General features: G+C 37.5%; 1 protein-coding gene across 6 annotated transcripts in view; it reads right to left on the reverse strand.

Moving 5' to 3' along the window:
- The window catches only part of LOC114148061 (obg-like ATPase 1), a 57,152-nt gene that overhangs the window by 25,012 nt on the left and 6,989 nt on the right, over positions 1–25,151 (reverse strand). For 4 of the 6 annotated variants that reach the window (XM_028022974.1, XM_028022975.1, XM_028022976.1 and 1 more), the window contains exons 3-7: positions 24,901–25,044; positions 23,340–23,467; positions 7,805–7,980; positions 3,563–3,643; positions 3,173–3,270 (exon numbers count right to left, since the gene is read on the reverse strand). In XM_028022974.1, the coding sequence (XP_027878775.1) occupies positions 3,173–3,270; positions 3,563–3,643; positions 7,805–7,980; positions 23,340–23,467; positions 24,901–25,044 (627 nt within the window). The remainder of the gene's footprint in view (positions 1–3,172; positions 3,271–3,562; positions 3,644–7,804; positions 7,981–23,339; positions 23,468–24,900; positions 25,045–25,151) is intronic. The other 2 variants (XM_028022977.1, XM_028022979.1) reach the window with 1 other exon arrangement.

Genomic DNA, 25,151 nt, shown 5'->3' on the forward strand with positions numbered 1-25,151 from the left:
GTGTAATAACAATCCACATGGTTGGTTCTGTGGACAAAACAGCTGTTGTGTAGGAAGGTAACCATCCAAACTCACACTAAACATTTAGGATTATTACTTTTGCAATGTCCTATATAAGTCTAGCAAGATGACAGATCACATTTGGTGAAATAATGTACAAGTTCTTGAGTTTGTTTTTGTGACATTGCAGAAGTTTTACAGGATTGCTCTTTGCATATCCAAAATGCTTCAAAACCCTTTGGAGAAATCTGATGAAAGTGTTTTCAAGATTCCATTCTACTTTTGTCAATATCAAGAAAGGCTTCCTATAGATCTGTAGATATGTTTTCAAAACTCCTTAATGCTTTTGAGAGTTCCTGCATGAGGAGAATCTCCACCAAACTCCCAAATCTTTACAGCACAAGCTTGTTTTGTTCCAGTTGGAAAAGCGTGATAACAATCCACATGTCAATACTATAGATGCTTGAAAGGTAACCCTCTCTGAGCCATAAGAAGACACAAACTGAAGATTATTGCTTTTGTAGCATACCACAAAAGTTTTACAAGAGTCCAAATTACTTTTTGAGAGCTCATAAACATTAATTGTGTGATATTAAACAAAATCTTTGCAAGATTCTCAAACATACTCAAGAAACTCTACCAAAGAACAAAGAAAGAGCAATTGTCATCATTTCTTTTTAGTTTCAACAGCTATTGTTATTTAAAGGGTGTGTAAATAACTAAAACATGAACAAATGATTAAATACAAAAGAATACTGTGCATTTTTCCCAACGTATGCAATCTAAATGCTCGTTATTTCTTCTGCATAAAAAGCACAGTGATAAAAATAGTTTTACATCTAAGAGTGAGTTGCACACTACAGATTAATTTAAGTGAAACAAAAACCACATAATTGTACACTGTTCAGTTTATTGTACTTTACTGTTGTGAATTATTTAAAGACGTCCCATTTTTATTTCTACTTCAGTTTGTTTGCTTTTTTTTTTCTTAAACGCTTTGCTCTTGATTGTAGCAACTACAGCAAACCTGGATACAACCAAAGCTCTATTTTGTAAACTTGGTTCTATTTTGAATTAAAATGAAACAAATCACCAATACATGGGCTGATTTTAGATTGTCAAGTAATGATGTCACAAATATGTCACTAATATGGAATTAACACCAGCTAAACTTGGTTCTAGTTTTAAGTGCTGGTTGCAAAAAATGTTTAGGATTTTTGCTATCTAAAGTACTATTAGAGGTAAAATAAATTGATAGCAGCTGATTAATCAAGATGGGTATTTGTTGGGCTTCTCTCTCAAAGCTTTCCAACTTAAGTTTTAAAACAATTACCCTATAAAAAGTGATGGCTGATGCTCCTTTAGTAACCACTACATGACTGTGCATGTTTAATTGACTAAATATATTTCCATATAAACAAATTATGCCAATTTTCTCAGGCTCTTCTTAGGGCAGCTCCCTTACTCAGTGTGCTTTGCAAGCATTTCTATTACTGTTTTTTTTCTGTACTTGTACTGGATTATTTTGTACAGTCAGAGCTAAGTGCTAGGTGCTCCATGTTACATGAACAGACTGCAGTTCATTAATGGCCCATGGGGATGGTCAGACGTGTGAGTAGAGCAAGCAGAAACACAGCCGCCGCCATTTTTTCAGAAATTGCAACAGCAGAACAAAATTGTCTGGAGCTACCAGCAAATGTAACCATTGGTGCAATGATGAGAAAAGTCTGCATCATTTCCATCCACCTTTCTGGACAAATGACAAGATGTTTGTCGAAGTAGCAGAAAGAACGGCAATCCAGGGAAATAACCGCAAATCATGTTAAAAAAATAGCAACAGCACAGACTCCATGACCTTGATAGTTCACTCTTCTTCAGTTGTCTCGAAAAAATGATGACATGCATTGCTATTATACAGTTATGAGGAACAACACAAAGTGTAGGACATCTGTAGGTGTGGCCTAAAGTCTCCACCTCCAGGAGGAGTTCCCGTCCTACAGGTAGTCCTGGGTCTGTGGAAACAACTTTGGAGTACAGTAGAGCTCGGCCGAGTGAACTGGGGTCGAGCAGAGTTACAAATATCTGTGTAATTATTCTTTTTCGAAAGAAAGGGAAAAATATAGGAGTCTTTATTCAGTCATCTCACTGGCAGCGAGCAGCAACCTGTGGGGTAGAAACACCGTTATGCTCCACAAAGCTGGGAAAATGAATCTCATGTTTCTCTGCTCCTCAATGAAAAGTCTTGAGGCCAAAGAAACTGGGTGATAAAAAATCCTGTCGGTCTTAAAACAAACTTTTAACCAATCCACGCTTATGTGCAACGATACACAACAAGACGTATCCCCAATTGAGAACCTCTTCTCACCTGTTCTCCAGCCACAGGTGAAAAAAATGTGTTTTTGACCGATAAGTAGCTCACAGTGTTAAACCTTATCTTCAATCCATCAACAATACGAGGCTCCTGGAAAGCTATTTGAACAAAGTTCTGCTTCCCAAAAGTTTCATAATAATTTATTAGGAATAAAACACGTGTGCATCGGTTCATCACAGCCGCCTAGGTCATTGTGTTGAGGCGTGGGAGTTTCCTAGCAGTAAAAACAAAATGCTTGTAAAGCAAGAGCGACAACATGTGAAGACAAACCCAACTATTTGGAGCACCAAAAAAAAGCCTTCAGTTAGCTTGTGTCACTATGATTCATTGCCTCGCCTCCAGATGATATTAATCACTTGTTTTGGCTTTAAATGTACACATGCTTGTTTTTGTCACTGGAAGCACCTCCTCTTGCTTTGATATTGTATTGGAAATGAGAAATTTTGATGCAAAATGAGGACCATGTGCTTGTGTGCGCTTAATGAATTGCACAGTCTGGGGGCTGCGGTTACGGTTTGCAGATCTGGATGTTGTGTTGGGAGTTTTACTCGTTGCCACCTCCAGGCAGAGTCTATCTCAAAGATGTGACCGCTTGCACCAGCAGGAGACTACAGTTGGCCTCATGTGCCGGCAAACGGATGCACACAGAGGGAGGCACATGAATGTTCTGTAGCTGATTGCAGCATCAGTGAAAAGTTAGTTGAAATGAACGCAACTCCTTCTATAGGAAAGCACAAAAGCTCTTTAGTGGTGATTAGTGAATGCGGCGAGTCTGCCCCCGCCCTTCTTCTGAGCACTTACCATTTGTTCTTCCTCCTTATGTAGTCTTTCTCAGAAAGATTAACGAGGTAGTTTTTTGGTTTAGATGTCAGAAACAAGTATTTGTTCAGCACATCGATCTGTGGAGGAAAGAGAGACGAGTTCTGAGAATCTGAAACTTTCCAAAAGTGGCCTTTGAGGAGAGCACAGACAGCGACAAACGAAGCCAAATGAAATTATAAGCTCTGCAGGGGGTCAGCGAGGAAGAGCCTAAATCAAGATCAGACTGGCCAGATGTCATTAACTTGCACAAAAGTTAGATTTAACCGAAAAAGAATATGAACATGAATGTGGAAGATTTACTTTCAGGTCACATAAAAAGATTGTCAAGATAAATCACTTTAATAAATTTCATTCACATCAAAGTCTTACCTCCTTGTCATTCCAGTCATGATAGTAGCGGACGTGCTTCTTTTCATCCATGACCCAGCTCTTTATTTTGCACATAACGTCCTGTTTGGGGTTGAAACAGAATGAACAAGAAGCCATTAAAGGAGATGAAACAGAATAAACCCAGCAGGGTATGGGGTAATTATTTCCTAAATGCATGGCATCCTGATGCCAAAGGGAACAATGGCTTGAGCTCGCTTTCAGGCAGGAGTGGCCCTGCTTCGACAGGGGAAGGCAAGAACAAGACCCCTTCCTTTAAGCCCCTACAAAATGCCTTCTGGGGTGTCTCTCAGCTCCACCAGGACTGTTTAATGAAAAGGATAGACAAAATTGGAAAGAGCAGGGGAACTAATTGGAAGTTGGTTAGTAAAGGTGTAAATTATTGGTCCTTCCTCAGGCACTTTACGGAGCGCAGTCATACTGAATAAGCACTTGTGAGGTGCGGCGCTAATTATTCACTGTTTCTGAAAATATTGAGCATTTACCGCGACGTACGCCGCATTCATTACTGACGCACTTGTGGGCTGAGACCACAGGCGAGACTGGGTCTTGACAGGATCTGGAAGCGGAAAAGGGTGGGAAAATGGGAGGGGGGTAGTTATAAAATTTGTAATAAAGAAATTGAGCCTATTATTGTTGATCCAGCCCCGCAGAAATTAGCGGAACACACTCTTTTTGTTCCTGTCAACTTGACCTCCCCCTTCATATAAAAACTCCCCCACCCCCTGCACCACTCTCCCTGCCTCCTCCTTCCCTCCCCGAACCCTTGCAGCACTTCACAATCATACTCTCTTTTGAAAGAACTGAGGAAAAAAATCCTGCCAGAGCCTCAATTACACAATGGCAGAAAAAGCTCCACACACTGACCCCCAGCCAGCTGCATTCACTCTCTGCACATCTCTCTCTGCAGGAATTCTAAAGGCCTTTTAGTCAGGCAGCCAGAGTGCAGCCAGCGGGAGAGAGCGTAGGAAGAGCTGCATACACTCCGCCCGCGCCGGCCCAAGTCTTCACAGAGAGATTAATCATCTGTGAAATGGAAACAGCAAACGGCCGGTGACACGGGCTGAACCCGCTCCAGGTTTCCCTCATCAGCTCGCAGCCGCCTTGCAGCGCTCCTCTAACAGGCAGGTGTTAATAAAAGGCATATAGGTCCCACAGGGGTCAAACACATACGCTTGCCACCATGGAGCGCCGCTGGTGGGCCGGTTTCTTATTATTGTTTTGCAGAGGAGAGGGATTTTTGAGGATCCGTGCGGACTGAAAATGATGGAACGTTGTTTTTGTAAACACAGCGCCGGCAAGAATGGATTTACAACGATGCATACATATGAGCACTGTGCTTCTGCGTGCACGTACATTCATCATGGATTCTCAGCAGAATATTTAATGTACTTTTTTTTTTTTTATCATGATAGCAAATATTTTTCCTTTTCTAGTCCAGAAATAAATGTATGAAGACTATTAAAGAATATCTACAGGTTTTTTTCAATCATGCTTTTCTGACTTTTATACTTGAAATCCTTGAAATCTGTTTTGTTCATTAAAATGCTTTTAATTTAAATTAGCATTTTCTTGCATATCATATGTGTTGGTGTCCAATTTTACAAGCTTTTCATGGTTTTATACTGTAAATTGTCTTTTCTCCACTATACTACTTTGCCCGTTTTTAAACAATAAACAGGAAGAGATGAGATATGTTCTCACAAAGCATCTTCTAGTTTTGTAAATATTTATAGTGTCAAATAATGAAATATTTTATTGTTTTATGTCACCGTCTTGGAAAATACACGCACAAGTAGTAAAATACAGTTACAAAAGTCTTCAAACCCACTGAGCTTTTTCACATTTCATCAGGTTACAACAGCAAACTTTAGATCATTTTATTTGTATTTCATGGGATAGATCAATGCAAAGTAACACATAAATGTGAAGTGGAAGAAAATATATGTGGTATAAATGTGTACTCGATTCACATGCATACTCCTAAAAAATCATGTGCCTCTAGAAATCAGTGATTTGTTTCTGCCTGTTAATCTTTGTGTACAAATGCTGCTATGAAGGCCTCAGAGGTTTGTTAGAGAACATCAATGAACCAACAGCATCATCAAGACCAAGAAAGGCAGCAGGCAGGTCAGGGAGGCTGTTTAGGGGAGGTTAAAAGCAGATTTGGGTTCCAATACCAAGTGCTGGAAATCTCAAAGAGTATTTTTCTGCCTCTTATCCTAAAATAATAATAATTTTAAAAAAACAATTTGGCATTACTACAAACCTACCAAGACATGGCAGTCTGCCAAAACTGAGAGGCTGGGCAAGGAGAGAATTAATAAGAGCGTGAGCTAAGCAGTTCATTGTAACTCTGGAGGAGACACAGAGATTCACAGCCAGTGGAAAAATCTGTTGATACACTTAATAGTTGTGAACATCACTGGAAGAAGAATCGTGTGGAAGAAGGTGCTCTACTCAGGCCCGAGTTGTATTTCTTGACCTACATCCAAAGCAGCATGTGTTTTTAAAAAAAACTAGCACTACAATTTACCCTGAACAGACCATCCAAAAAAGTGAAAGGTGGTGGTGCCATGATGCTGTGGGATGACGATTGGAGCTAAATGCAGGACGATCCTGCAAGAAAACCTGATGAAGGCTGCAGAAGATGTGATACTGTGACAGGGGATCAAGTAGTGCAATGGCAAAAAACAAAAACAAACAAAAAAAAAACACAGCCAGAGCTTTATTAGAATAATTTATATTTATATGGTGTAACATATTGTTTGGGTTTCTAATGTTAAAAATGGTGAAAAACCTTTTTTCTTTCACTTCACATTTATCTTCTATTTTTTGTTGGTCTGCTAACCACAATCCCAATAAATAAAAGTTCAAGGAACACAAGTAGCCTTGCTTGGCACCAAAGTACATTTTACCAAATGTACTTTGATAAAATAAGTGATTTTTTTTCTTATAAAATCTCATGGCACAAGAATGAAACTCTATTTCAAATGTTTTGAAAATTACAGTGCAAGGAGCAGGATTGAAGTAACTGTACAGTCCTCGTTTTCCTCTTTCCTCTTGTGTCTTGACACTCTGTTTGGACGGCGATATAAAGACACGCATGTACGCCTGCAAGCAGCTGAGCACGTCGAACCCCGGGCTCAGCCTGCGAGGCAATCACACAATCCCCCTCCCGCCTGAGAGCTCGCTGCAGCCTTTTGATGGTCGCCATTCTTCAGAACGTCTAGAGAGGTTCTTCTATAGATTCTCACTTGCCGACGTGTGCGCAACCTTTGACAAGTAATGTAGATTATTTTTATTCATTGCCTAAAATTGTTAGCAATTATGGCAGTAAGCGGCCACCTGCCTAGCCTGAATGGCTCCTGTCTGTGGGGCGTTGGGGAGGGCTGCAGGCTGAAAGGGAAAGGATGGTGGCTGTGGGCAAGAGGGGTGGGGGGATGAGGGTAGGATGTCTGATGCAAACCAACCAGTGACTGGGGTGACTGCAGCAGGTGAAATAGCCCCCCTCGTTAGTGTAATGAGTGGTCAGATCTGGAATTGGGCTGCTCCACTGCGAGTGAAAGGCCAAATATATTCCTTGCGTACCAGTCTGTTCCTTCCTGGTCCAATGATAGGTCAGCATCAAATCATCACTGAGTTTGCCCTCCCGCCCTCATTACTGCAACAATATAACAATCCTCATTCAGCTCGATCCGACATCCAGGATGCGGATTTTATTTTCTCGTCCTAACCTGCGTTTTTTTTTCTTTCTTTTTTTAACCTCACACCTTCGACAAACTGTCATGGATTATTCTAAACATTTACAGTATCCGTAACCCGGTATAGGCATATGTGTCAGCCACTGTATGGCCTTAAACAATTTCCCAAGCTGCTGTAGGAGGATAAGCACGAGCAAGAGCTGTGCCATGATTTGAGTATTACTTTAGATGAAAAGAGCTGTGTGGAAACACTTTCATTAGCCCAGTGCTGTGACCCGGGGTCGGCAGCTGAATAAGTAACACTCTATTAATGATTTCTACAGCAGAAAACCCCTGACCCCTGATCACTTTCAATCTCAGAGAGGGAAAAAATGGGCCAGGGGGAGGGGTAAGGCCTATTGGAAGGAGATAAAAAAAAAAAAAAAACATACTTTTTTCTCCACGGCCATGTGTGTGGGAGGGTTATTATTTGTGCCTTGCTGTGAGGGGGAGCAAAGGGCCTGCTGGGACATTGACTCACATATTCTGGTTTGAGTTTCTTGTCACCGCCTCTAACGGCCGTCTTCTCCAGCTTGTCGATAATGGGGACGATCATCTCCACATCTTTCAGCCTCAGCTCCTCGTGGATGATCTCGATGTCTCGAACAGGGTCCACCGTCCCCTCGACATGGATGATATCCTCATCCTCAAAAGCACCTGCAGGGACAGGACACAAACACACACACACACACACACAAATGGGGAAAAAGAATTCCTTTATCTCAACAACAATTGTTCTGATTTATGTGAATAACGTGTAATACAGGGCAGCAAATCACAACAGCAAAATCAATGACATTGACTTTCTGGGATCAAATGTGAAACAGTGATGTGATTCAGCTCAGAAAGAAAGAAAAAAATCATTAGTTGATGCAGAGAATGTGGGAAAAATAGATATCCACATATAAAGCCCGGTGGGAGCTTTAGGGAAGTCATAACAAACACAATCAGGAGTTTAGAAATACAGCCGATACTTTTTTTTTCAGCCAGAAATGTTAGAAACCAACTTCAAGTGCTACAGTATAGAAAGCTCATCTAAAACTGGCTTTAAGTGGAGCAAAACAAGAAAGTTATTATAAGAAACAGAAAATGCAGTCTGAAATTACAAAATTTAGCTTACTTTAAGAAAAAGCATGTCATCATTCATAAATAAAGAAAAAGAGTCCTAATCTCCTAATCATGTGCATCTTAATGGTGGCATTGCTGGTGATTTGGTAATGAGGCTCTGAAGCAGGCCATTTAGCCAGCAGCGGGCTCTCAGGACTCCTTCTGATTCTGTGGCAGGGTGGGAGCAGGTGATCAGAGGGGTTAGCGAGAGCATCTGCCACATGAGAGCGCCAGCCTTTACCATTAACTGTGCGTCAGGCAGTAAAAAAGTCTAATTCATTTGTTAAACCTGAGGATTGTGATACATTTAATTCAAAAACATGATTTTATTTACTTCATAAAATAGAAAGCAACAGGTCAGAACCCACCATCATCTCAACTGCGGCCTGTTTTAAAAAATACCTTTTTTTTCCTATGAAGATATGAAGCTGAATGTGTCATATTTTCCACTCTGCCAGATCTATGTTTTAAATTATGAAAGGTTCTTGAGTTGTTCCTCTGTTTCTAATAAAATCTGTTCATCAGGCTGCCTGACAACGCTCATTTACCTGGAAAAAGTTGTCATCACATTTTAATCCTTCAGCAGCATTTTTTGGAACTTAGTAGAGAAAAACGGTGACAGAGTTGCACACAAAGTAGAAAATGTTTGTAAACTAGAGCAACTAGATTAGATACTAATGATGCTGAAGTTAGCATCTGCTGCTGTGGCTCTGAATCAACTGTTTTTATTTCTTTTATTTTTATTTTTAATGCTTCTGAGCAACATGTGATCATCTTCAGTTAATGACTCATTAAAACACAGTTTTAAACTAAAGCATAAGACATTTACATTTTAAAACATTACATTTTCTGAAAATACATAACCATTTTTCTTCTGCAAGAACATACCGTGGTCTTGTTTTGCAACTTTGAATAAATATTAATCTTACTTAATACCTATTATTCTACACAAAAACTATATTAGGAACAAAATGGCTTAAATGTTCGTTTTCAGAAATGGATCTTTTGAATGGCTCTTCAAACGGATTCTGAAGATTTGGCTGCCTTCAAAGAACCCTGAGTCCCACCCCCGGGCTACAGATCAGGTTTGGGGACAATTCTCCTGAACGTTTGAGGGCTGCACTCTGGAAACCAGATCTTCCTGATCTGGTTTCCAGAGTGCCAACATTCAAATAGCCATATTTTATTAATTTTATTTCTAAATTGCATGTGTGTCACACCATTAGAAATCCTGGGATCAGCACGTTCAGAATCTGTAAATAGCTCACACTTCCCTACTGAAACTTGTTTCCAGTGTTGTCGTGGACAGTCACATTGTTTTATTACGCGGCATTAGCGGACATCCACTCCCCAATGAACGAATATATGAACAGTATATGCAAAGCCTATTTGACACTGATCAGTCACTTTTTTCTTTCCACTCCCAATTGCAAGCTGCCTTCCATAGTGCCTGTCTCAAAAACCAACAATGTTTGAGAAGTAAGAAATGACCGTACAAGTAGATAATTGATGGAAGCTTCTTGATATCATCAAATAATATGACAAAAACAAACTATTTTCTTCTCTAACAGTTGATGCTGGCTGGTAAGGCCTACAGTGGAGCTGGATTTGAAATGCACATACTTGACATGCACATACAAACAGAAAACAACAGCAGCTTGTTAAGTTTTACAGTACAGCGTAATGTGTCTGCTGTCTCAGACAAAGGAGTGGATGTCAGGTTGAATGATGGCTTGCCTTTAGCTGCTGCAGCATTGAGAGACATGATGTTTGGAATGCGTATGGGGGAGTCACTGAATCCATATTCATGTGTTGACACCTGAGTTTGTGCAAAGGTGTTGACAGGTGAGGCCCTGTGAGATTGCATCTAAGCAAGATTTAGCAGTGACACATGCAGAAAATAGTAAAGAAGTGACGGGAAACGACGTTTCCTAGCTTTAAAAAAGACCAGTATCAATAATCAGTATCATTTCAAATACAAGAGAGTCCAAATGAAAGCATTAACTAGACTGAGTTCTTCTGCAAGTTTTTATATTTATTTCCATTTTTATTAACAGTGCCACTTTTCTAAAAAATAAAATTACATTCTGTGGAAATGTATAGGAACCATTAAAGATTTATTGTGCTATTTTATTTTTCACTTAAAAGTCTTTTGCCAACCTTATACATTTTAAATTCTAAGTTTAAACCACTTTTTAGACCAGGTGGTTATTGATTAGTCTAAACCTAAACAAAATTCATTGGCCTAAATCATAGCAACACCTAGAATTAGCATTGACTCAGGTCTAACTCATTGACTAGGTGTGACCTCAGCATTGAAGGTTTTATGCATATTGACGCATGAGTGGCACGTAAGCATGTAGTAAAGAGTACTGCATGGTTACGTGGAAGCTGGAAAAAATGAGCTAAAAGCTAATTGTAAAGAACAGAAGATTGTGTCATGGAGTTATTAGTGACGTTCATGGCCAGGCATGTAGCAGCACGCTACAGGTTATCAACACAATTTCATATGTGGCTTCTAGCAAAAACTTATATGCGTCTGCCATTAAATATGACGCAAACGATTGAGCCATGTACATATTGAAGACTATAAATTATGAGGTATTAACTTTTCTCTTTGCTAACTTTGGCATACATTGTGGCATGACGTAAATATTAATCTAAGATACGTACTCAGTTTCTTAATGCACAAATAAAAAATTATTACAACTATGATGTTTGTATGACAAATCCGTCTGGAAAATTGCCACTTTGAATGTTAATGACTCAGAATAAGGAAACATAAAACTAGATAAATATTGTTAACACAATTTTAGTTCTTTACTTGCATACAAAACATAAGTTAAGCATAGAAGAAATAAAAATACTTTAGCTAAAACTTTTGTTGGCAAAATCATTTACAGCTATTCAGTTTCAGCATTATTATTCATGATCAAAACAGCATCTGTCAACACTACATGGACAACATAAATCAGAGTTTTATGTTTCTCTTTTACTGTAGTTTCTTTTTATGTTGATTAATAATATTCAGATGTTAAGAATGAATTTGAATCATTTCTGAATAACTTATACTTTCACCATTTCCTTTATTTTATGTTGAGCCATAGCTGGATCTCAATGATTGTTTAAAAATATAATAACGAGGCTTTTGGTTATTTTATGTTCAACATTTGCAGTTAGTAAAAAGTAAAGTAAACGGGCGCTTTAGAGGGAGGAGTGAAAGTATTTCACAAAAAGGGCAACCAGCAATGCTGACTCCAATGTTTGCATATCAAAAAAATTGTTTCAAAAGTCACAAGTTGGATTTGTCTTTCAAGGACACATACAGTTAAAATAATTAGCGAATTGCTGCACTTTGGCTTCATTTGCCTTATTTGATAACAAGGGCTCGGCAACATTGAATCTTTATATCTTTTTCAAATATGCAGATACCAAAATGATCCCTTTTACTGGTTGAAGCAGTGATAAACACCTGATTTTTTCATAAAAGCCCTCCAGACAGCTTTTACAATCAACGTCAAAACCCGACACATCCCAACATCCAACACCTTATTACTCATGCGAGTCAACAGAAGCTGCAGACTTTGGTGCAAGCTGTCATCCTGTGCCTTGTCCTCATGGTGAAATGAACTTATTCAATTACTCTTTGCCTAATCAGGCTGTTTTGGTTCCTCTCCTCTTGCAGAGGTACTCCACAGTATAAACAGTTCACTTACGCCACACAGAAAGGGGCTAATCAGTGGAATTATTGTTTTGCCGCTCCAATTTAGCAGCTCGCTGTTTAGCACTGATTGGAATAAAAATTTGCCATTGTGTCTGCATGAACTCTGGGAATATAATGCAAAGTAATCATTTTGTTAGCTGCAAGAATATGCATACATTATGAAGAATTAGGATGTACAGTTTTGAGGCACTGTCTTTCAGACAGTAAAGGTATATGTTCACTGATTCTTAATCAGTGTTAAAAAGCTTCATGAAAATATGAAGCTTTTAAAAATACAGCTTTTTAAGAGTGATAACAAAATTATTATTTGCAGCAAATCCCAAGATAATCAACAATTCATGAACATTTTGATAAAGAAAATTTCCAAATCAAAAATTCAAGCAAGCTTTGAAAGAGCAAGCGCAGCTGACCACTCAATATTTAGTCCTCTCATTCCAGAGTAATTTTCCTCAATTCATTTCGCCTAATTTAACATTCACATCCACTTTAACCACCTTCCCATTCAGGGCTTAGAGCTGGACAACAAATGCATGAAGGAGAAGAAAAATCTGATGGGCCAATCTCCACAATTAGTCCTTTCAACAACTGGGTCAGGGCAGTGAAGACAGGCTTTATGAAACGGTGCCGCCACACAAAGCCGCGTGTAAGACAATAAAAACACGAGAGAACAAGGGAAGACGTTGAAAGGGGGCCTTTTTCAGGAGTCAGCGTCGTCCCGTGATTCAATTCTTACTGCCTCGGTTCAAGCAGTGTATGTAGACATGCATAAAGACACTATTAACAGGTGCTCCTCTGCTAACGGAACAATGGGATTATTCTCTGGAGAGCGAGTTGCGTTCAATGGCCTGATTAGGGATCAGGCTAAGCTGCTCAAAATTACAGCAGCACCCCAGGCAGATGTAGCCCGAGAAGAAATAACTTATTCTGACATTTACAAATGAGAGTGATTTTAAAAGGAAAAACAAAACAACAAAGAAGGCTCATGATTTTACATTAACTCCATTATGTTTTCTGCAACCCGGCTTCTGGAAAACGTCTCCTCATTTAGAGTGTGTGTGAGTTTAACAACAAAAAACATCAAGTAATCTTAAGTTATCCTAAATCATTGCTCTTCTGCAAGGCACACAGACCAGGCAGTTATCCGTGCAAAGGGAAGATCAATACTGATTGAGGTGCCTCCTCTGAAGCTCCTACTTGGATTGGGAGGATATGTGGTCAACATAATTCAGGTAAATTACAGTATTCATTGACTTCTTACTTCCTGTGCGTGTTTTCACATGCAGCATGGGTGAGAGCACATCTAAAGAACTTGCATTCCTGACGCTCCTTTTAAAAATGTTCATGCAAACTCAGCGCCGCAATCCTCCTGGCATTCAGGGCAGTAAAAGCTATTTTATGAGTCTGTCGGGGGAAAGCACATTATGGACGACTTCCAAGCATAGAAAACACAAGCAATATACATGAGGGTATTTACGTTCATTCAGGAAACCTCCTGTACTCAGTCAGTTTTATTTAGATCCATGAATTTGATAGAAATTTGGCTTCCAGAACTAAATTCATGGAAGATTTAGTCTTGTGTTACAGCGAATGTTAATTATGGCAACTACGTACTAAAAAACTGTTTGACACCAAAAGATGGTGTTAATCCATCAAAGATTACTGATGTTTTAAGCACCCCATTTATCAAAACTGATCACTGTGAAACATTACCAGAATATAGATTCTTCCTTTTGTAAGGATAATATACTTGGAAATGTAATCTTATTTCATATTTCAGGCAAAAAAAGTGGGATATTAGACCCAATGCCTAATTCCTTTTATAAACATGTCTTCACTTTTTTGAAAATTATGCTATTAATATTGTAAACTATTATCTTCAGATGTTTTCCTAAAAAAATATGAATGTCTACTTCTAATTTTCCTTTTTAATGTAAAATTGTAGAACACCTAAACATTTCAGAAACAATCAAAATATAACAGAAAAATACCAGTCAGGTATAAGATCTAATTTTGGTACAGAGACTGCACTTCCAAAGATTATGAACGATCAAGGTTTCTCATACTGTTGACCATATCATTCACTACACATCTCAGAAAAATCTCTGGATCTGTTTTAAGTGCTCCAGCTAATGTCTCACTCATAGTAAATTATTTCTAATTTAAGAAAATTATTCAAAGGGATGTAAGAGGTTAAATTTTGGAATACCCCAAGGTTCAATTTTACATACCACAGTTTTTAAACTCACAATAACTTTCACAGTTAGGGAGACAAACTTAAATCACTCTTTAAAAACCCCTTAAGAGGCTCAGCTTATATCGCACTATTTTAGTATGACCATAGAGAACCTCAAGGTTCAATAGCAGGCCCATTTTATGCATTAGCATATAAGGATTACATCAGAACACATTTAATTAATTTACGTAGTCATGCTGATGACACGCAACTCTACATTGACATTTGTACCGATGTACTAATTAATGGTAAAAGCATTGATGACAGTGAATTTTCTAAAGCTTAGACACAACAAACTTTAGCTTTTTCTACAAATATTTATGTATCGATATATTTCTGTTTAGCTTTTAATGATTTTTTTAAAATATAAATTCTGGTGTGTATTGACTACATAATTGTTGTTTCTCAGTTCCTCATCCTCTATAAATGTGTAATTTCTTAATGATCTGATCTTTTCTAGTGTGGTTTGTGTGTTTGGCTGTCCTTAATTGTGCATGGAAGGTTTACCATAAAAGTTGAATTTTAAACGTGTGTATGGTCATCATGATATTAACCCTAGAAAGGCAAAGAGAAAAAGTGCTGCTTATGGTAACTTGTACAGACATGTCTGACCTAAGTGCAGCTGAAAGTCCAAGGAAGTCTGTGATTTTGAACTAAAAACAAGGAAAGCAGCTGTATTAATTCCCTTTCCATTAGCTTAACCTCTGTCATCCCATTTATTTTGTTAAACCTCTAAACATGAGGGCGTCTTGATTGAAAGGATCAGTCATATGCAGGGAACTGTTGTCCCACATCATCCAGAGAACAAACCTTTTCAGATCCCTAACTACTACAGGGCTGCTGATTGCACAGACACCGGCAATTTCCTAACCAACTGCCACCTGAACAATGATGTGTTCGGCTTTCAGGTCCTCCAGTCTTTCAAAGGTGAATCATTTCACAGTTTGGAACGAGATCTCCATAGCAACTCCCTTTTGAAGGGTGTAGAATCACCGTCCAATAATTCTATGATCATCGGGCCTCGCCATTCCCAGTGGTTCTTTTCACAGCGGACAGGCGGAGGGGGGTGTGAAGAGGAAGCAGGAAGATTCTACAGTCTATTTCAGGCAATTCATCTTGCGGGCCCATTAGAATTCAAAATATTGCGACCTTCAATCACTGGGCATGTTATCTGGAGCTGTGGCGATCTCCAGTCAAGATGGGTAGACATTTTTCTCTAATCATCCTCAATGAGTGGAGGCTGACAAAAACTCTTCATTCTCGCCGAAGCAAAATGCTCATTTAAATGCTGTGACAGCACCTCAACACAGCCTGGAAACACACACACAAAGGGAGGACGATCCCACCACAGACACATGATTGAGACTTTACAGTCAGAATATTGCTTAAAACAGAAACCAACATAAACAAAGAACTACATGACGCTCAGGGAGGAGGATTTTTTTTCCTGACCTGTTTATAATACAGTGTTGCTGTTTTTGCTCAAGAATTTTCACAAGATAAAGAATAAGAAGGCAACTGAGATTATCCATTGTAAGGTATTTATAGCCTGAGAAGTCCTTGTTATCCGGTTAACCTGGTCACATATGAAAGAAATATAACACTTTAGTACATGGGGAGAAAAACATAGAAATCTTTGGAAGGTGTACCTTAATTACATAGGGTGGAGTGACGATCTTAGGTTGCTTTGATGCTGTATTTGTACCAAATCATGAATTCTCCTTCCTACCTGAAAATCCTCAAGGAAAACCTAAGCTTTGTGATCTTAAACCCAAGTCTAATTTGTCAAATCTAATCATTACAACAGCAATGAGCATGAGACTGAAAAAATGTTCTATGTGCAATCACAGTTAGCTTTTATTGACTTACCTAAGTTAATATTACAAACGTCTAATGAACCACTAACAACAGCAAAGGCCAATATTGACTGTTTAAGCTGTGGAAGCAGATGACATATTTACTCACTGCTAAGCCCACTGGGCTGACGGAGGCATCCTGGACGTTTGTCAAGTTTGAGAATCCGTGAGTTGATGAGTGATAGGGCTGAATGCCCGGAGAGCAGCCATTACTGGCGTCAGACGGGAGGAAGGCCAGCTATAAATCACCTCAGCCTGAATAGTCAGTCTAGTTTGCTTGTAACGCCTGTGGCTGGGATAATCAGGTACTTTTTTTTTTCCAGTGAGTCACTCATACAACATAAAGTCACAGAAAATTAATACACCTCTAATATACCTCTAAGAAAACTAAACTCAGCGAGAGAGAAAATACATTTTATTATTATAAAAATTTTAAAAATACAGAAAATATCTGTTTAACACAATCCCTGCTCAGTACATACCTTCCTTGATTGAATGATATTTTCTCTTGTCTTTCTTATTTTGAAGAGAGTGTAAGGGAAAACGACCTCTGTGTCACATGATATTCAGTCAGCACATAGACAAAAGATAATGGGATCACTAAACAAAAGTTTCTCAACCATCTGCTCAACATAGAAATTCTAATAGAAATTGAAATTATGGTAATACTTTATTTGACGGGTTGTGAATAAGACTGTCATGACACCGTCATAAACATGACATAACACCTGTCATGAACATGAGTAAGTCTCCATGAATATTTATGACTGTTGTCATAAAGTGTCATTCGGTAAATCATGACACTTTTAATACAAAGTTGACATTATTCAAAATTGTCTTCGTTATGACAACTTGACATTAACCAAGAAATCATGATCTGACATAAATTTGTTATAAAAGTATTACCGATTAAGCTTTAAAAATTATGTAGATTTATGTTATTAAAGCTAAAGTTTAATAATAACGAGCTGATAAAGAAGCCTGGTTCTGTTCTAGAGGCTGCTGTGGAAACACTGGAGATGACAGTGCAAAGAAGGATTCTTCATAAAGTCAATAAAATTATGGACAACCCATAATATCTTCTTCATTAGGTTGTTATACAACAGCTGAGTGTCTTCAATCAGAGGCATGCTCAGATTTGCTGTAATACTGACAGTAATCAGCATCTACAACAACTCTGAGGGAAATTGTACAACATTTGGTAAGCTTTAACTTAGCTGGGCATTTTGGGCGCCGACAGCATGAAGATCACAGTAACAGAAACGTCTTTGCCAAATGTAACAGCTATTTTATACTTGGCCGCCCCAAAGCCACAGAAGGTCCCTTAAGATTAAGAGAAGGTCCCTGCTTTACTATTGGTATCTTAAGGCTAGATACTTACTGAGTATCATGCAGCTATAAATAAGTCCTCGTTAGCGCTGAACTCAATGCTTCCAGCAGTGATGGTAGGGAGGAGGGGTAGAGCCCTGAGTGAGCGTTCAAACATCTAATTGCTGGAAAGAAAACATCTGGGAATAAGGCCAGGTAAACTGGCAGAGTCATGAGTTTGAAACAGAAGAGGAGATGAAGTAGAACATGTCTGTGTCTTGTCTCAGACTGTTGGGTTCCAATTGCTTTCCAGTCACTGCAGAGAGACTAGTAACATCTATACCGCTAACTATTTTACGATGGGAACAGAAGCCTTGTGAGTTTAGTAGAATAAGCTATAAAGCTGTCATCTCAAAGGAGAGTTCATACAGCCTTTTCAAAGCTATTGGGGATTTTTTTTTTAAATATGTATTTTGAAGAGGGCAAACTTCAAGAGAAAATTCATTTTAACTTACTTCCCACTAAGGCTTAAGTGTTTCATAGCTCCCACAAAGAAAGCAGTCGACATGGGCTGCTTAAGGAAAAACACCATGTTTTCAGTGAACTATAGTAATAGTAAAATGATAAAATGGTAAAATAAATATATATTATAATTTTCTTTAAAGGCATTTACTGTTACTAAAATAACATTCCACATTGTTATATGACTGATTATTACCACAGTTTTCATAACAGCTATGCTATTATCAAAGCTGAATTGCAGACAGTCACTCTGATTATTATATAATCATGAAATATAATATAATAATGATTTCATGGGATTTATAATATATCATAGATAGTTTAGGGATCAGGTTCAAATTCTCAATTGAATCCCAATTCCTGAGATAGATTAAACTTAAAAAGGAATCAGCTAAAACACTACAAAGTGAATAACCTGACATAAAAGACTGAACTTCAAATTTGTTGTGGTTTTAAATCATTTTATGTTGATTTTCATGTCTTTATTGTTCTACTCTTTCTAAGGTTACATTGAGACCATGACCAGTTGGGGTACCTGCACTATCAGGGTCTTTATTTTAACCATATGCAAAAAAAAAAAAAGATTTTTTGACTTAAATGTCGCAGCCTTCCATTCCAAAAAAGCCAAAAATTCCAATAAAGGCTGTGGGTGGTAACAGGTGGTTTTGGATTTGTACGCACTTCCAAATTGATTTATTTATTGTAAAAGTAGAGACAAAATAATTACTAAAAACATCTTGCAACTTAGTCGCAACGAAAAATAATCTCAATTTAATGTTTGAAGGTATAAAAAAGTGTATAAAAGTGTAAACAAGTGTTCAAAAAATCATTTTACAAAACCTCCCGTCCACACCAGACATTTACCAAACAATCCACCTCCACCAAGCACTCAGTGTGTTCTTAATTACTCAAATTAATGGGCGGGTCTAACAATTAACAACGTAATCTAAACAATTCCAAAGATAAAAATTAATTACAAATTTTGGTCCTAAATTAACTTAAATATATTTTAACTGCCCAAAGAACAAAACGAAATTGGTAGAAATTACAAACTACAAAAATTTAGCATAAATGGCCACAACATTAGCTCTTAAAGCTTGACAGCGTTACCTCAAAGCATGCTAGGTATTAGCCTAGCCACAACTTTCTGTGACTTTCACCAATCAAACTTTTTCTAAAAATCTTTCCCATCTATCTGAGAGTAAGAAAAAACTTTTGGATATATCCTCTCAATTAAACCTTCTTACGCAGCTGACTGACAGCTCCTGTCAAAAGGTGGAGGAAAGTGAGAGCTAGTCTGCATACAACAGGAGAAGGTAAGAGATCCATCTTCATTTCTACAAGAATAATAAGATGCAAGAGTATCAAAGTTACTTATTTATTTTTTACCTAAGGATCAGAACAACCCTGGTCCTCAAGGCACACTGTCCGACATGTTTTAGAGGTTTCCCTGCTTTAATGTGCCTGATTCAACTGATTACAGTTTGACAAACTAATCAGTCATCAATTGAAATCAGCTGGACTGAAGCAAGAAAATACTTAAAACATGCAGGGCAGTGTGCCTTGAGGACCAGGGTTGGAAAACACTAAACTATGAGAAAAGTTGTTACATAAAACTACAAAAATGGTCCATAAAGTCAATGTGGATTCTTGATTAACAATAAAAACCTATTTTGGACAAGTAAGGATACATAATTGTGCAAATAATAACTTTGTGGTTTAGGCTAAAAGACTGTTGAAACTTCTGAAAGACATAATGCTCTAGTAATTTGCACTTTGATTGAACCTTTGCTGGCCTTTCCTTCAAAGTAAAGTTTGCACATTGATTTTTTTGTCTCTATTCTTCTATGAATTGTTACATTTAGGTACTAAAACATAAAGGTAAATTTTTTGTCATTTTTTAATTTGAAGACAAAGATAACATGTATGTGCAACACAAAAAATCAAAGCATTTGTACCTTTTGGGGGCCATCTATATACTGTCATTTTTAGACTTTTTGCTTATATTTCAGTAAAAAACATATGTAAAATGAAATAATTTGATTTGATTCATGTTTTAATCACATCAGATTCAGGCGAATAAAGTTGAGTTTCAATAGCAACAATAAAATAACTGTGAACTTTGAATGAAACTTTGAGCTATGAATGCTTCTGCAAAAATCAAACAACAAAAAGAAAACTAACAAAAAAATCCCACTCTGAACAGAAGAAGTGAGATTTTCTCAAGCATATAATCAAGCTATATAAAAGAAGAGGCTTCTGTGCTGCACTCTGCTCAGATAGATATAATTACAAAACCAAAGCTGCTATGTTGAATGTTTAACTTGTGAAACAAACCACATTGTTTCTAAAGACTTGACAAGTGTGGAAACAATAGCATGCCAGAGCAGATAGCTGCACAGAAGAAGCTTTCGATTTCTATTTCCGATCGCCATGTTTGCCATCTCTGACTGAGAGGAAACAAAAGAGTTGGTTTTGGGGTGAGGATCTGGCATATATACATTTGGTCCTCAGTCAAAAACAAAAGGAACAGTGGGTTCTTTTGACCACATTTACAATAGAGTATATGAAATATCCATAACTCAACATGAGTAATGCTGCTGCATATACTGCACTAAACACCATTATACCCATCACAATGCAAGAATGACAAACTTGAATGCAAACAAGAAAATATCTGGCAACCATTTCAAACAGGAACATTTCCTACTAAAAAAAAACATACTTGGAGAAATGTGACAAATGTGTAACAACAGTAGGTAGCTCCTAATAAAGGAAACTATCATTTTATATTTGGTCAAAATCAGCTTTTATTGATCCCAAGAGGAAATTGCTTATTAGCTGACAAGCTACTCCATCCAAGATGTTAAAATTTGAACAGTTTTTAATTTATTTTTATATTTCTTTCTTTATTTAGTAAGTTGTTAGTGCATTTCTATTCTTTTTCTCTGTTACTGATATTCGCCAGTGAAATTCTATTTCTTCTTGTTAGCAATGCCTGACACTAATGTAGCTTTTTGCCCTCCAATGGCCTTTTTTATAACAATGCGACTCAGAACTTCAGCCTTTTTATGTCCTTTATCTTTGTACTCCACAATCCCAGATTCCTCCCAGTCTTGGCCCCAAAAGGTTCTGATAAAACTCTTTCCTTCAGTACCTCAGGACTGTCAAACTCTCCTAGTTTTCACTGGGCTGCCTGAAACAGACCACTAATAGACTCTACCATTGCAAACAATTTGTTTTGCGATTAAAACTTGAATCAGTATATTGCCTTTGTTTCTTGTTGGGAGTCAGACCATAAAAAGTGAGACACTGAGCTTACCATAAGACTTTTACATTTTGCGATTATGAGTACACCAACCTGCACAGTAGACATGATTAATCAGTTCACCAACCTCAAAAAACAAAGTTACGTGATTTCAGAAGAATATCCACTTAATTTACAGTCGTGTTGAAATAATCTCAACTAAAATGTTATTCTGTCTTTGTTCAATTTCCACAGGACATTGTTTTTAAAACTACAGTGTTTGGCTTTATATTTCTTAGAGAAAGCAGCCTTTCTTCAGCTGCAGGTCTTCCTCTGTCAGTCAAGGTTTTTGGACCTCCTGTCCCCTCAGTAATTTGCTGGCAGTCGTTGATAACTTAATGTTTCTGCCACTAAGGTGTGTGGCTGCTCTTCCTTTAACTTTAACCTGGCAAATTATGCCACCAACTGTATTTCTAGAGAGATTCAGAGCCTTTGGTATCTTTTTTAAAAAACATTTTCCTTGCTTGTGCAAAGCCATCCCTAACATGACGCAACAGGTGTGCCTCAGGCTACTGGGTGGTTCAGAGGACTGATTAACTGTGAGGCAGTCATTAATGTAAGTCAATAATATATGTATTTACATTGAATTTGAATAAACTTGTTTCAGTTTTATTTAACTATTTAATCTGTTCTTGTGTAATTCAATTTTGCCAATTAAAAACATTCTGTATTATGTCAATAATCCTGATTTGCAGTGGGTGGAGGGCAGAGTGTTGGTGGGGGTGTTGGATGATTTTGGGATGCAACTGCATATAAAACCATAAAACTGTGTACTCTCTTTGCCTGGTGGCTGTGCATAACCTAAACGTCTTTGGCATCTCTGATTTTTTCCTCTTTTTAAATTAGATAATAACGCTTCCGTTTTGTGGCAGAACAGTACAATAAATCTTGTTTCAGAAACACTGGCTGTACTGTTTAAAAGTGCCCATTCATTGTTGGTTACTGCCTTTTATGGGGGAACAAAGGGACCTAAAATTGACTGAAAAGCCACAGACATAATAACTAAGTTATAAAGTTTCTAAGTTAATCATATTTTTGGTATCTGCTTATGATTAAAAATAATGGAATAACATAAATCTTGTTATGTGACTTTTATTACACGAAAACTCATTGCCAACTCAAGTGGAAACAGTTAATCTCACCTGACAGGTCCTTTAAATCATTATTACATTTTGCAGTGTGGGGTTTTTCTAATTTAAACGTCTTAAAATGTGAAGATGAACCAAACAAAGGAGAAAATTTCCCTGCCAGAGACGTAATGTGTCTGTGATAACTTAAGAACAAGATAAAAGAATGACTGCATTTTAAACGTTTTTCCATCTGTTCGCTCTCTCACCTGCTCCAATCAGAGCTCTTTTCACACAGGAGGAAAGTCAATACAATCAGCAAACAAAGTCTGCAATTTCTTTCTAAAAGGACCTTCTTCTTCTTCTTCTTCATTTTACTCACTGTGATGTGAATTATTCTAGCGCGTAACACTTTAATTGGCCAAGACAAAGACCATGAGAATAAAAAAGAACCAGGGGTGTAAAACAAACAGTGAAAATGATTTAAAGTCTGTCACAGCAGAAAGCAATATTTGCAAACAAGGTAAATAAAGAACAATGTTAAAAAGGTTATGAAGATAAATGGAAATAATAAAAAAAAACAATCTGATAAGAAACAAGACACTTACCTCCTTTGCTCCCATTTAAATCAAGCAGTTTTAAAGAAGTGATAAAAGACTGATTTTTGTCCAAGAGGCTTTCCTGTAGGAACCTAATGGTTGATTTACCTTCATTTATTCTAACTATAAAGTTGATCTAAGTTTCAGATGTTCTTGGAGCAAAACTAAGAGAAACTACAACTCTGTTTTCAAAAAACACTGTTTGATGTCCTGTTGAGACAATATTAATATATGTATGTCATTCCTGATTATATGTACAGTAGTTCCATATAAGGAAGTAAGTTACGACTCACGTGTCAGGTGGAAGATGCCATCGCACGCGTTAATGTGGGAGAGGAAGGCGTTTCCCAGGCCTTGGCCGACATGAGCACCTTTCACCAGGCCAGCAATGTCCACAACATTAAGGAATGCTGGGATTTTACTACAAGGGGAAAAAAATGGATGAAACAGAAACCTCTTCAGCTCTGTCTTATTTTCTTTACATACTTTCAAGATCATTTGAAAGCAGATTTCTTACAGGTTGAGATTTTTCAGCATATGTTAGCACTGTTCTAAATTTCTCAAAAAATATTGGCAACAATCAAGTAACTCACAAATATATAAAATCCATGCAAATCAGGGATGAGACAGGTAAAAAACTGGAATGACATCTGATGGCCTGAAAAGAGGATTTTCATTGCCAAAATACTGCTCAGGATGATCCAATGGGTGCAAATAAAGACATCTTTACAAAAAAATCTTACCCTTGCAAAATATACTGACACTAATGTTAACAGCTGCTTGTCTAGATTTCAAATATTACAGCTGACATTGTTGGAACAATAATCCAGAAGTGGAAAGAGCGTCATTTCACCATGAAACAGTCATAGCCAGGTGCCTAGTCAAAAACATAATCAAGAGCCATGAAACATTTCAGAATGACCTGAGTATAGGAAGTACTGTTTTTCCAATAATAATAATAATAATAGTAATAATAATAATAGTAATAATAATAAAAATCAATTAACTCAGCTACAAATGTGTCTGTGCTCACTCACTGCATAAGACTCCACTGCTGAAGAGAAAGCATGTTAAAAAGTTTAACATTAAATTCATAAGATTTTGGCCCACCAGTGAAATACTGGGTGAATATATTTGTGTTAGATGAGTCCAGAGTTAAACTCTCTGGATATTATTGCCCACAGTAGTTTGGAGTAAGAACAGTTCTGCAGATCACACCAAAAATATCTTACTAAAAGTGAAGTTTGCAGGTCAGATATGTTTAAACTAAGTAAAAATACTTTGTGTGGTATTTTATGTCTTTCCGTAATGTTTGTAAGGTGCTGAAGCGGTTGATTTGAATTTTGTGCTTAATTTAATTTTGTTTATGTTTTAGGTAATACCACTATGTCTTTTTTGTAATGTTTGTAAAGGATTCAGTAGAGACTAGTGGGTTATCTTTAAATAAACAAATAAAGTCATGTGAGATGTAATAAATCTCACATGAGATTTATTACTGTATATAAAACATGTAAAATATTCTCTTGAAAGAAGCTTGTGGGATTATTTGTATTGCTGCAGATGAAAAAAAAGAAGTGGGGCTCATTTTTCATGCATTTGATGAATACTTTAGATCATATTGTAGCCTGAACAACTGAATTCTGTCTGCTTAAACAGCCTCAATAGATGTGCATTATCACCGGCTGTTTGATTTTTTTCCTTTCTTTGAAAGAAGGAGAATAGTACACCACAGCACACATCTTATAGCCACATATCAACAACATTGTTGTGTGATTTCTCACACCTATAGCACGGGGGCCATCAGAGGCTACAGATGCGAGGTGTGAATAATGCGTGAAGGATGAGACCCCATACCTGGCAGGTTTGTGGAATTGGCAGAGGAAATCATAGCGTTCATCTGGAATGGGCACTCTGCTTTCATTTGGGTCAATGGTGCAGAAGGGGAAATTTTCTGCTGGAGCCTGACTCTTTGTCAGCACGTTGAAAAAGGTTGACTTCCTGAAAACAACAACAGCACTGAGGTCAGGACAGCTGAAAATGCTGCTGTGTAGATCCTTGATGGTTTAATAGGATGAACCTGAAACACTGAGGTAAATGCTGAGGTA

Source organism: Xiphophorus couchianus, chromosome 7 (genome assembly GCF_001444195.1).
Source record: "Xiphophorus couchianus chromosome 7, X_couchianus-1.0, whole genome shotgun sequence".
Taxonomy (NCBI): Eukaryota; Metazoa; Chordata; class Actinopteri; order Cyprinodontiformes; family Poeciliidae; genus Xiphophorus; species Xiphophorus couchianus.